We start from the raw sequence: 13,010 nt of genomic DNA, 5'->3' as shown, positions 1-13,010 counted from the left end.
CCCATTCTCTCTTTCACTAAATAACCATCCACTTTTACTTCCTTTAATCTTATTTCCATTAATACTTATAATCTATACTTATTCTAAAAACATTTCCCCTAGGGTCAAAGAAAGATTCAATTCCACAATTCCCCCATCTCTCTTTAAAAAGAAAAAAAGAAGAAGAAAAACCAGACAAATTATATAGACTTTAAATTCCCATTTCCCCCCACCAGATCCCCATCCCGGTTTCGGCCCCTAGCAATAGTTCCATCAATCTCCAAAAAACCTCAACCCGGAGATCTCAAGTCCGAGGCTCTTAAGTCTCTTTCGTATCCCCTCTGCCCATAGAGTCATAGATCTGAAAGAGGTTCTAGGGTGAGAGCATCCCCAACAGATGTTTGTCCAGATTCTGCTTGAAAATGTCCTCTGGAGATTAAGAACCACCATCCTTCTAGGTAACTGGTTCCCTTGGCAAACTGCTCTTAAACTGAATACATTTCTCCTTATACATAACCAAGTTCTCCCTGCCTGCAACTTAAACCCATTCAACCGAGTGGGTTAACTTAAACCCATTCCCTACGCTGCCCTCTGGGGAAACGGAGACAAAACGTTTGGCCTGCTTTCAGCATGGCTGCATGACTGCGTTCCTTCTATTCAATTGTTATGTACTGAGTTGAATAGGATCCAAAATGCAGCGGTCTGATTGGTCCTAGAACAATAGGATTCAGAATGCAGTAGTCTGATTGGTCCACAGGAGCCACCCAATCCAGCTCCAGGTGGAAGTGAATCCGCAACCTGATTGGCCTACAGGAGAATCCCCGAATTAGCCAATCTCGTGGGGCCCATTGTGTAAATAATGTATATAAAGCAGACATTCTGGGGGAACTTCCATTCCTCCTCATCCACTATGAGCTGAATAAAGTGCATGAAACCCACTCTCAACTCCGAGTATATTTCATCAATGTTAAAAGGGAAATGGGACTTACTTAAAACTGTGAGCTGGACGAGCCCAACGCTCGTTCCATAGAAGTCCGGGGGATTGTTCACCTCACAGATATAGGTGCCGGCATCGGATGCATGCAAGTCAGTCAGTTGGATAGAAGCATCACCCAACGTGGGAAGATCTTGAAGGAGGCTTAGCCGTTCACTCTGGGAGCCTGGTTTGTACAGCTTATTATTTGTGAAGTAGAGAATCTGTAGAGAGAAGGGAGGCTCTGCTGGAAACAGGCACCTCTTCAGAGATGCCTGGGTGTATCCCTAACCCGCTGATGAACCCATGAGGTTACTTGAAGGAAAGACACTTTTAGCATGGGCTGGTGAACCTGTGGCCCTCCACCTGGATCTTGGGTTGTGTTCCTCCAGCTATGGTTCTCCACCTGGATCTGGACAACATCAGGTTCCCCATCCCTGATGTACAAGCTGTAACTGAATCATGTGCTGGAAGTTGAAATAAAGCTGCTATCCAAAGCATGCTTATTTGAAAGTTTACACCATTAAGATCAATGGGACTAACTTCAAGTAGATACATATAGTGGATATTACGCATAGGCAGCTATGACAGATTATGGCCTTGCTACATCTGTGCCACACATTTCTTATACCAGTAAAACAGTTGTGGCACCCTAAAGAAAGTTGGGAACTGTCATTTGTTAAGGGTTCTGAAAGTTGCTAGGAGACCCTGATACCCCTCCCAGAGCTACAATCCCCAGAGTTCCCTGTGAAGAGAAATTTAGTGACTCGGAAACTACAACTAATCCAGAATGCGGTACCTAGACTGGTGACTGGGAGTGGCCACCAAGACCCCATAACACCGGTCCTGAAAGACCTACACTGGCTCCCAGTACATTTCTGAGCACAGTTCAAAGTGTTGGTGCTGACCTTTAAAGCCCTAAATGGCCTTGGCCCAGTATACCTGGAGGAGCATCTCCACCCCCATCGTTCAGCCCGGACACTGAGGTCCAGCTCCGAGGGCCTTCTGGCGGTTCCCTCACTGCGAGAAGTGAAGTTACAGGGAACCAGGCAGAGGGCCTTCTCGGTAGTGGCACTTGCCCTGGGGAACGCCCTCCCATTAGATGTCAAGGGAATAAACACCTATCTGACTTTTAGAAGACATCTGAAGGCAGCTCTGTTTAGGGAAGTTTTTAATGTTTGGTGTTTTATTGTGTTTTTAATATCCTGTTGGGAGCCACCCAGAGTGCTGGGGAAACCTAGGCAGATGGGCAGGGTATAAATAAGTTGTTGTTGTTGTTGTTGTTAAACCACTTGGAAAATAAGGACACCCTAACAACTGCCAGCACCCATAACAGACTACAGTTCCCAGGATCCTTTGGGGGAATGCCATGACTGTTTAAAGCTGTATGCATTCAACGAGAGTACAGTAGTGTCTACCTGTGTACACAATCGCTGAGCTGTAGAAACAAACTAATGTACACACTTTCACACATTAGCATGTGTGGGGACAGCTTATGTTTGCATTGAGTGTAATGTGTGAACAAGCCCCTAGATATAATCCCAAAGAACATCACTGCACAAACTAATACCCATTCTATAAGGATCAAGTGGCGGTTCTAGAATAGTGAGCTAACAAAGGACGGAATCATGGTTAGCCTGTTGGACTTCAGCTGGGGACACCTGCGGTCAGATCCCTGATCAGTCATGAGGGGCACTGGGTGACCTTGGACCAATTGATGCCTCTGCCTATCCTTCCAAAGAGAGGGATCATGTACCAGCCAAGGCCACACTGGCCCTCTATCATCACTGAGACGTGGGTGGCACTGTGGTCTAAACCACTGAGCCTCTTGGGCTTGCAGTGGTTCGAATCCCCACGACGGAGTGAGCTCCTGTTGCTCTGTCAGAGCTCCTGCCAACCTAGCAGTTCAAAAGCACACCAGTGCAAGCGGATAAATAGGTACCACTGGGGCGGGAAGGTGTTTCCGTTCACTCTGGTTTCCGTCACAGTGTCCTGTTGCACCAGAAGTGGTTTAGTCATGCTGGTCACATGTCCTGGGAAGCTGTCTGTGGACAAACGCTGGCTCCCTCGGCCTGAAAGCGAGATGAGCGCCGCAACCCCATAGTTGTCTTAGACTGGACTTAACCGTCCAGGGGTCCTTTACCTTTTTTTTTTAACCTATCACTACCATCATCCTGAAACTCACAACAACTCACAAATAAATACAGCTCTAGCAGATCACATCATTACACCTGCTGTGAAAACGCTGTTGCTACTCTAGCAGTTTGCCCAGAGGACCACCTCTTGGAGTTAGAGACTGACTCCAATGCTAGAACTTCCCATCTCATCTGCTAAATGCAGCTTGTCTTCTCTTCCTGTTGATCAGCTGAAGAAGAGCCTGACTCTGAACTTAGGCATCTGAGAAATCTCTTGAATCTTATCCAGCCAAACCTTTTGGGAGTTGGGTAGTTTTAGCAGTTTCTGTTTATAGCTCTAGTTCTTTACATTCTTAACCCTGTGAATGTGTACTCAGAAGTTAGTCCCACTGTTTTCAGCGGGCCTTACTCCCCAGAGTGTGTAAGGTTGCAACCTCAACAAATTTCAGACAAAGGGTTCATCCACAGTTTTCTGCTCGACCTCCAATTTGTAGACACTGTTCCAAGTAATTTTCCTTTTGCCTATCTCCCTCCTCAGGGAAAACCCTCCTTTAAGTGCTCTGACTGAGCACTAAAGAGTGGTTTTCCCTGGAAGAAAGGAGTAGGACAATAGGAAGCCCATAGTTTAAGCAGAATGTCCTCTTCCCCCTCCATTTTTTTTAACTTCAAGGTTAGGTTGGTTGAGATCAATACATTCTCCTTATGCAACTTTCATTATGGGTCACACCACGGCCCCCAACCCCTTCACCTGTTCCCCTTGGTCGGGAGGAGTTGAGCCAGGAGCAAACCTCCATTCAAGTACAAAGTTTTTGTCGACAGACGTTTTGTAATGACACGGCAGCTCCACACTCGAACCTCTCTGCTGCATGACTGGATCTTGTGGTACAGTCACCTCCACACACTCCCCACAGCCTGCAGGGGAAACGAAAGAAGAAGCTCACCAGTTTGATAATTTCATCTCTTGGATTACTACAGAGGAAGTTGTGCCCCCCCCATGTTGTTGGGATTTCAACCTCCATTGACTCCAGGCAGCATAGCCACAGGATAGGAATGACTGGGTGTTTTAGTGCAGAATGAATGAATGCTATATTTATTGTTAAAAGCTATAAAGGTAAAGGCACCCCTGAGCGTTAGGTCCAGTTGCAGACGACTCTGGGGTTGCGGCACTTATCTCGCTTTACTGGCTGAGGGAGCTGGCGTACAGCTTCCCGGTCATGTGGCCAGCATGACTAAGCCTCTTCTGGCGAACCAGAACAGCGCATGGAAACGCTGTTTACCTTCCCGCCAGAGCGGTACCTATTTATCTACTTGCACTTTGACGTGCTTTCGAACTGCTAGGTTGGCAGGAGCAGGGACTGAGCAATGGGAGCTCACCCCATCACAGGGATTCAAACCGCTGACCTTCTGATCAGCAAGCCCTAGGCTCTGTGGTTTAGACCACAGCTCCACCCGCGTCCCTCGGTAAAAGCTATAAGCCATCACAGTGTATAGAATACAAATAATTGATTTAAAACTGAACAACAACAACAGCAAAGCAAACATACAAAAATGCCAAAATCACACCTGCATAATTTAAGCACTCCACATCTCACACTCCCCCCCTTAAGAAGAAGAAGAAGAAGAAGAAGAAGAAGAAGAAGAAGAAGAAGAAGAAGAAGAAGATTTGATATCCCGCCTTTCACTCCCCTTCAGGAGTCTCAAAGTGGTTAACATTCTCCTTTCCCTTCCTCCCCCACAACAAACACTCTGTGAGGTGAGTGGGGCTGAGAGACTTCAAAGAAGTGTGACTGGCCCAAGGTCACCCAGCAGCTGCATGTGGAGGGGCGGAGACGCGAACCCGGTTCCCCAGATTCCGAGACTACCGCTCTTAACCACTACACCACACTGGCTCTTGCCTTGCTCTCAACTTAATTGCAGCCAAGGCAAATTTTGCAACCTGTGCACTAATAAATACTAGATATAGGTAGGTAGCCGTGTTGGTCTGCTGTAGTCGAAACAAAATTAAAAAATAATAATTCCAGTAGCATGTTAGAGACCAACTAAGTTTGTTCTTGGTATGAGCTTTCGTGTGCATGCACACTTCTTCAGATACATGGAAACAGAAGTCACCAGACCCTTATATAAAGTGAGAGGGTGAGGAGGGGTATCACTCAGAAGGTTGGTGGGCATGGGTGATTGGCTGATAGGTGTGGTAAACCTGTTGACGACTGTTAACGACTGCAATTGGTCTTACAGGAAAAAGCAAGGGATGAGATGGCCAAAAATAGCTTTATCGTGTATAATGAGATAATAATCCAATGTCTCTATTCAGACCAGGTCTCTCCATGGTTTTAAGTTTGGTAAGTTTGGCTAGAGATTTGCTCAAGGAGAGGTCGGTTAGAAAGAGAGCAAAGGGTGTAATCGAGGAATTTTTGTCTAGGGGATGTATATAAAGGGCATTGTAACAAATAGTGTTGAATGTCCTCCATGTCTCCTAACTCACAGATGCAGTCTTTGGTACACAGGGGGGTTAGTTTTAGTCCAGCAACACTTGTAGGGTATTTTGTTTTGTGTTTTATTCTGTGAATTGTCCTGAGATCTTTTGATGAAGGGCGGTATATAAATTTAATAATAATAATTAATAATAATAGGGGCACAGGTTCCAAATCCCTGGATTGTTAGCATCTTCATATCTCTGGTTGTTTTTGGTTTTTTGTAAATCCTGTATCAAGAAACTGCTAAACACACTTTCAGGTTGCTTGTTCAACTCACCCTCTCCCTGCAGTAGAGGGATGAAAAAACCTCTGGCTCTCCAGATGTGCTGAACTACAACTCCCATCAGCCTCAGCAAATAAAGCCAATGGCCAGCAGTGAAGGGAGTTGTCGTTCAGCAACATCCAGAGGCCAAAGGTTCTTCACATCTGCAAAATCCAGAGGTTTGCAAGGACAAGGCACCGTCCCAGCTGAGGGACACGTTCCAGCCAGGCAAAAATCGCTTGAAGAAGGAGCAGTACCAGTGAGCGATCTGGCTTGGGGAGATGATATTGCCAAGCAACTATCCCAGTGACCAGATAGAGATACTTACAGGGCTGTGTTGGATGCCTTGGCTCATGGTTCCCCGCCTCTGGTGTACCTAGTAAACTAACCATAAATGGCTTTAGATGGTTTACTTTTAGAATTGACGTGGTTCCTGTAGATTAGCCGTGACGCAAAGATACTCAGCCACATTTACAATCAGGACAGGCATCGCCCTGCCCATTCTCAGATACTTAAAGCCCTATGCATGGTTAGTGATAGGAAGTAAGTCCTGTGGTTTTCAGGACACAATGGTCTCTTTTTTTATATGAAATATTTTTTATTGGTTTTTACAAATACAAATTTATAGCAAAATTATTTAAATAACCATTCTCTGAGGTTCTCTGAATCTCCAGACTTCCTCTCATCCCTTACATGGGTCCTTATACCAATATTTACAATTACATATCAGTCCATTTTCCATACTTTTTGTACTCATGAATTATCTATAATTTTTGTTACTTTACAAATGAATCTTAATAGTCCAGCTAAAGTTTTAATTTCTTTACAATGGTCTCCTAAATAAATTATAAAAAATTCCCCATTCTTTTTAAAAGTCCTTATCTTCTTGATTCCTGAGTCTCCTGGTTAGTTCAGGGCATAATGGTTTCTGATAAGTGTTGTTACGATTGCAGCAGTCATGCATGCTACGACTGGGCAGAAGGTAGATTGTGGGCAAATCTCTGGGTGAATTGAAGTAGATCTGCAAGGACTTTTTGAATTGAATTGAAGTAGATCTGCGAGGACTGTGAGAAAAGAACATTGTTCATGTACGGAATAAAGGCGGCCAGAATTTCAGTAGCAAGAAATTGGAAAAACACAATACTCAACATGGAAGATTGACAAATCCTAATGGTAGAATATCTGCAGCTAGCAAAAGCGACAGGAAGAGTAAGAGGCCAACCAAAACAAAATGTCTATAAGGATTGGGGAATCTTTAAAGAATATTTAGAAAACTATGGAATAAAAGGAAACATCTTGGCAGAATTAGACTGATCCCTGTATTGTATAAATATAAGTTTGTAGGGAGGTAAAAAGAAATTATATAAGAAATATGTAACTGTGCGGTATAAAGTAATGGATAGATAAAGTACAGCGAAATTAATTGGAAGTCAGTTTTTAATTTCTTCTCTATAAATTTTATAATTATGTTCAATATCAGGAGTATATATGATGATAATTATATTATCTTCTTGTATCTTACAGTGTGGTGGTTTGTTTGATTTTTCTATTATTTGTTTGTTTGTTTGATTGTATGTTTGTTTATTTGTATGTACGTCTGTTTTCTCATAAATGTATTTATTTTAAATTAATAAAGATATATATTTTTAAAAAATAAAATGAAGTAGATCTTCGAGGACTTCTGACTTTGAGTTGTTTAACGATGGTGACAACTAAAAGACTCCCTGCCCTCCCACACTTATGCTGCTAAAATGAAGAAAATTGGGGTGGGGGAGTTGTAACCGAAAGTGGAGGCAGGTCTACTCAGAAGTAAGTTTCAGTGAGTTCAATGGGACTTGCACCCAGGCATGTGGGTATAGGTCTACAGCCTTTCTCTCCAGAGAGTTAGGAATGCAGTGGAAGCAGGTTCCTCGGTTTCGTTTTTGTCGGGTTGGTGTTGGTTAAATGTTCCCAGGTGTCAAAAAAAGGTCATTTATGTATGCTACTATCTTAGGTACTCACCAAAGATTGAGATGAGAATCAGGCTGCAAGAGATGGAGGGAGTCAGGAAAATCACCGTGAGAGCCATTGCTCTGCTGGGAGGCTGTCACTTTTGGTGCAAAAGCTGAAACTGTACTGAGACTAAGCAGGACTGTTTTTTATCTTGTACGTGAGCTAAAACAAACAGCCGAGACGAAAGTTCTGAACCACCCTCAAGCACAAGAGCCTCCCTTGATGTGAAAGGGTGGAGATGTTTCTCCTTAGTGCTGGCTGAAGCTTAGGATGGAGGAAAAATTCAAATCAGTAGGTTCAGGTGAACCTACCCAGTACTTTTATTTTCTAGAAAAATAGGTGCTGGTACTCACCATGAAGTTGTTACAGTAACTGCCACACTTTATAACAACAACAAAAAGAGGTACTGGTACTGTGTACATTTGAGTACCCTCTGAAAGAAGCACTACCTGAACTGTGCTTTCCAAAGCAATATGTGAACTGAAACACAGGTATTCTTCAAAATCTGCACTTCTCTGAATTTTGCAGTACAGCCAAGGACTGTGTGCAAAAATGCATATAGTGTGCCTTTAAAAGCATACTTTATATCAGTGAAAATAACACAAAAAATGCATCATATTAGGGGGAATTGCTTAGCCAAAAGATTGTATATTAGTATTAGGAGACATTTCCTGGTGAATTTTCACGATCACACACACACACACACACACACACACACACACAAAACAATACAACCTGATGTGAAACCTGATGTGAAAAGGTGGAGAAATGAACTTGAGGTTTGAAATGGACAGATTTATCCATCTTCAGTTCACAAAATAAGAAATACACAGTGGGTGCTCACTCATTATGGTATATTGCTTTTGCAAATATTAATTTCCTTTATTAGTTGCCTATTACAAAGGGTCTCTAGGAGCAAAGTGAAATGATTTTGTTTTCCAAGCCTTTTCCAATTCCAAGTATTTTGCCGGCACAACTACACACATCTTCACAATTTAATTTGGACAAGGGAAATGCAGACATTGCTCAAGAACTCTCAAGAGTTTACCCAGTACACCCAGCAATACATAAGTCTGACCCCACATTTTGATAGGAGACCATTGGAATCCAGATGATTTAAAACACACACACACACACACACACATCTGTGATTGGGCCAGGTGTGTGCACTCAGTTTAGTCCTTATGGGGATCCAGAGTCCAAGTAGCTGCATCCTCTGTGATGGACAAGAGGTAACCTAGGAAGAGAAATACCATGGGCTCTTGTACCGCTCACCCAAACCAACAGTGAAAAATTGGGATACAACTTCTTTTTAAGGAAAAAGTAACAGATGTACAAGAGATAGAAAGAGATAGGAGTTGCTGCACTCTGGAAAGACAAGACTCACCACTTTCACATAATACAGGGTAAATTGGTTCTCCTAGTTGCCATTTGAAGTTACCGGTATATGTGCAGGGCTCAGATTGGCTTGTGCTTGTGACGTCATGAGACATGGAGCTTTGCAACAATTTAAAACTTTACTCCGATCCTACCCTCAAACCTCCTCCCCAATAAGGCAACAAATGAAATCCTGATTGCTTAAACATTTCAGCTGGTGGCACCAGCTGCCCCCTTCATGGCCACTGTCCTGCAGCTTGGTTTGACTATCTGAAAGCACACTGCCTTTGAAGAACAGTCAGAAAGCAGTTACAGGATGCTGTGGTCCAAGGGCAGATGTTTTCTTGAGGATGGTCTTCTATTATCATTTTAGTTCCATTGGCTCCTGGCCTGGTTCCGAGTCTAATTCAAAGTGCACTTCGAAAGCCTTAAATCAAGGATGAGGAACTTGTGGTCCTCCAGATCTTGTTGGACAACAACTCCCATCAGCCCCAACCAACAGGAATGAGGGGAGCTGTGGTCTAGCAAGAGCTGGAGCACCACAAGTTCCTGATCCCTGTCCTAAATCATTTGGGAACCATCTGCTCTGACATGACCCTGCCTGTCCGCTGTGGTGTTTTGAATCTGCTCTGCATCCTGTCACCGCCAGAAGCATCATTGCTGAAAACATGGATCAGGACTTCTTTGGTTGCAGCACCCAGACTGTGAAACTTCCTCCCCTGGAAGGTCCTTCTGGCCTTTTCCTTGTCAGCCTTGTGGCATCTAGATGTCAGGGCTGGACCATGGCTGAGAGGTAGACATCAGTCAGGAGGTATGGGACAAACTAGTAGTCAGGAAGCAGGAGCAAGACAGCTGTCAGGACTAAAGGACAGCAAGGATACAGGAAGGCACCAGAGCTCATGAAGAAGTTGTTGCTTGAACAAGGAAGTCATCTTCTGCTCCAGAGATCCAGTGGCTAGTCTGAATGAGTGGATTCAGGAGGCTGCCACCAGCAACTCAGTTCTGCTTCCCCTGTGCGGTTTGGCAGCATGCAGATGTTCCTTTGTGTGCAAGTGTGTTGTGGGGCTGTTTAAAAGCCCTTTTGCAAACACCCCTGTGCTGCTCTTTAAACCTTGCAGGAGCTGACCGCCCCACTTTTCGACCACACTGGACCACTCTGGCTGGACTGGCCAGATCCATGGTTGTCTCTGTTTAATCTGGAGTTACACTTCCCAGAAAAATCCATTGTTGGGGGGAAACCCCCCCAAAAAAGTCTCTTGCCAGCACCTGATTGCAATGTTTGAATGACCTGCTTACAATATTAAGTCCCCACCCTTGCAGTGAAGTTATTAAACTGAATCATCCATTTGCATGCTCCTGAACTTAACTAGATGGCTGTTCGACTCCTACGCATAAATGTAGGCTTCAGTGATACATCTGGGGTTTTTTAATTGGAAGCAACAGAAAGTTCCGTTTATTGACTCTGCAAAGGAAATACAGATCAGACTGGGAGATTAATTATTAACAGAGCTTTCAAAAGAATCGGGCGACACCTTCCCAGCACAAACACTATTCTCCAGATAAGCTGAAAACAGGGCTAAGGACACCTTTCGTCGTGATTCCTAACATGGGGAGGGGGCAATTTAATTTTTAAGGGGGGCAATTTGATAATCTTTAGACCAAGTTAATGGCCTTTTAGACTTCCTCCATGTGAGTAGGAGTTCACTTTTTGAATAATAAGGATTATATATCACTGGGGGAGGGGTGTGCGTGTCAGGATTTTTGACATGCTTAGGTGGGGCATGGCCAAAAAAAAAAAAAAAAAAGGTTGGGAACCACTGTCCTAGCACATCTTACCAAATTTCTCCACAGAGCACAAAATATGCTACCTGGACATTTAGCTGTTGCAAGATTGGCTGTTTGTGGTAAAATAAAAAAATAAGGTATTATATATATAATAAATGTTCATGGATTTGCCAGGCAAACACATACATAAATGTATGGGCCTCATGTCTGAGGCAGCACAGGAGGGCAGTCCTGGAGCCATTTTGGCTCCCAAGCTGACCAAATGTTTTCTCTGCAAGGTCAAAGGAAGATGGAAAAGCCTCCCCAATGACTTTTCATTCACAAAACCTGTCTTAAGGGTATATCTGTGTATGAATAGTGTGAGCCTGTGACTTGGCTCAGGAACTAAGTATTTGTCACTACAAAAGACTGGCCAGGCTCCCCAGGGTATCCAATCAAGTAAGCATTAACAGGTAACCTGTCAGACAGGAGATAAACAGCGACAGGAGATAAACAATGCACTCAGATTTCTGTTGTAGACCGCCCTTTCTGTGATGTAGGTATGATGAGTCTGGGGGGCTGTCTTGAGCTACACCCCTTCTGTGATGTATGTATGATGTTTCTGGGGGTGGTCTTGAACTCCAGGGAGGGCAATTTAAGATGTCTATATAAGGGCGGGCACACCTTTGTTCGAAGTCCTCCTCCTCCTCCTGCGTGTAAAGGGGGCACCCTGTTGCAACAGTTCAATAAAGATCAGGCTTACTAGCTGCTTTGCTTCTCAATATTCTGTTTGACCTCCGCTATTTTCTCCGACCGATGGAGAACCTGCAAAGGACTCTGTAAGGGCTCGTGTGTCCCCCATAAGGGAATAAGGGCAGATTTTCGTTTATTACAGTGGACATGGGTGCAACATGAAACTTGACTTGACACATTTTGGCGTCATACCTAAGGTTATGAGTTCAAATCTGTGACATCTGGATCAGGTGGCATTGTGAAAGTCCTGAACCTGCGACTGGACTCAGGTAATGGACTGGATGACGGCCAATAACCTGAATCCCAGCGAGATGGATGCTCTGCATTCGAGTGTGCCTAGGTCAGGGAAATTGTCAGTTTGCTTGTTCTATATGGGGTTGCGCTCACTCTAAAAGAACAGGGGTGCAGCTTTGGGGTTGCTCCTTGATTCAGCATTGCCTCTGAAGGCTGAAAGTCTTATGTGTGTGCAGAAGTACCTGCTGTCAGCTTTGGCTGGTATGCCAGCCACAACGGTGGTCTAAGTCCTAGTAGCTTCTGGACCCAATAACTGCAACATGCTGGGGCTTCCTTTGGTTAAGAAGCTGCGGCTGGCATAAAACTCTCCTGTGTGGCTGTTCTCTGGGGCAACCTATGGACAACTTATGACACCCCTGTTAAAAGTGTTGTAAAAGGTAACAAAAAAGGTAAAGGAGCCCTGGACAGTTAAGTCAAAGGCGATTATGGGGTTTGCGGCGCTCATCTCACTTTCAGGCTAAGGGAGCTGGTGTTGTCCGCAGACAGCTTTCCGGGTCATGTGGCCAGCAGGACTAAACCACTTCTGGTGCAATGGGACACTGTGACGGAAACCAGAGTGCATGGGAACCTTCCCACCACAATGGTACCTATTTATCTACTTGCACTGGTATGCTTTTGAACTGCTAGGTTGGCAGAAGCTGGGACAGAGCAACAGGAGCTCACCCTACAGGTATATAAAACCCTGTGCAGTTCCAGACCAGGGCATTTGAGAAGCTGTCTCTCCAGCTAAATCCCAACCTGGTTACATACACTTTTAGCAACATTGTGCCAACAATGTTAGATTGTCGATATTTGTTGAAAACTTTTCTTTTCACCTCAGCCTTCCCAAATCCATCTTTTAAAATTCCTGCTGTTTTTAATACCTGCCAGTACCATTCTAGGATCTTTAAGCGATTCCTTAATAGTTTAGTTTTCTTTGCAGTTTGCTCAGCTGGGTTCAGAATTATTTTCAATTGCCCTCTTAAAGCATGGTTTCTTATTGAAATCATGTGGTTGCAGTTTTATGT

General features: G+C 44.1%; 1 protein-coding gene across 2 annotated transcripts in view; it reads right to left on the bottom strand.

The window, feature by feature from the left end:
- Positions 1–8,006, bottom strand: part of VSIG2 (V-set and immunoglobulin domain containing 2) — a 28,384-nt gene extending 20,378 nt beyond the window's left edge. Inside the window, exons 1-3 of one of the 2 annotated variants that reach the window (XR_014558144.1) lie at positions 7,825–7,959; positions 3,836–3,999; positions 969–1,176 (exon numbers count right to left, since the gene is read on the bottom strand). Coding sequence is in view for 1 of the 2 variants with exons in the window: in XM_083713780.1 (XP_083569906.1) it covers positions 969–1,176; positions 3,836–3,999; positions 7,825–7,891 (439 nt within the window). In the remaining variant the exon portion in view is untranslated. Of the gene's footprint in view, positions 1–968; positions 1,177–3,835; positions 4,000–7,824 lie in introns of both variants that reach the window. The other variant, XM_083713780.1, reaches the window with a different exon arrangement.
- Positions 8,007–13,010: the final 5,004 nt, after the last annotated feature.

The sequence above is a fragment of the Podarcis gaigeae genome, assembly GCF_964106915.1.
Source record: "Podarcis gaigeae genome assembly, chromosome: 15".
NCBI lineage: Eukaryota > Metazoa > Chordata > Lepidosauria > Squamata > Lacertidae > Podarcis > Podarcis gaigeae.
This window is presented reverse-complemented; position numbering and strand designations above follow the sequence as displayed.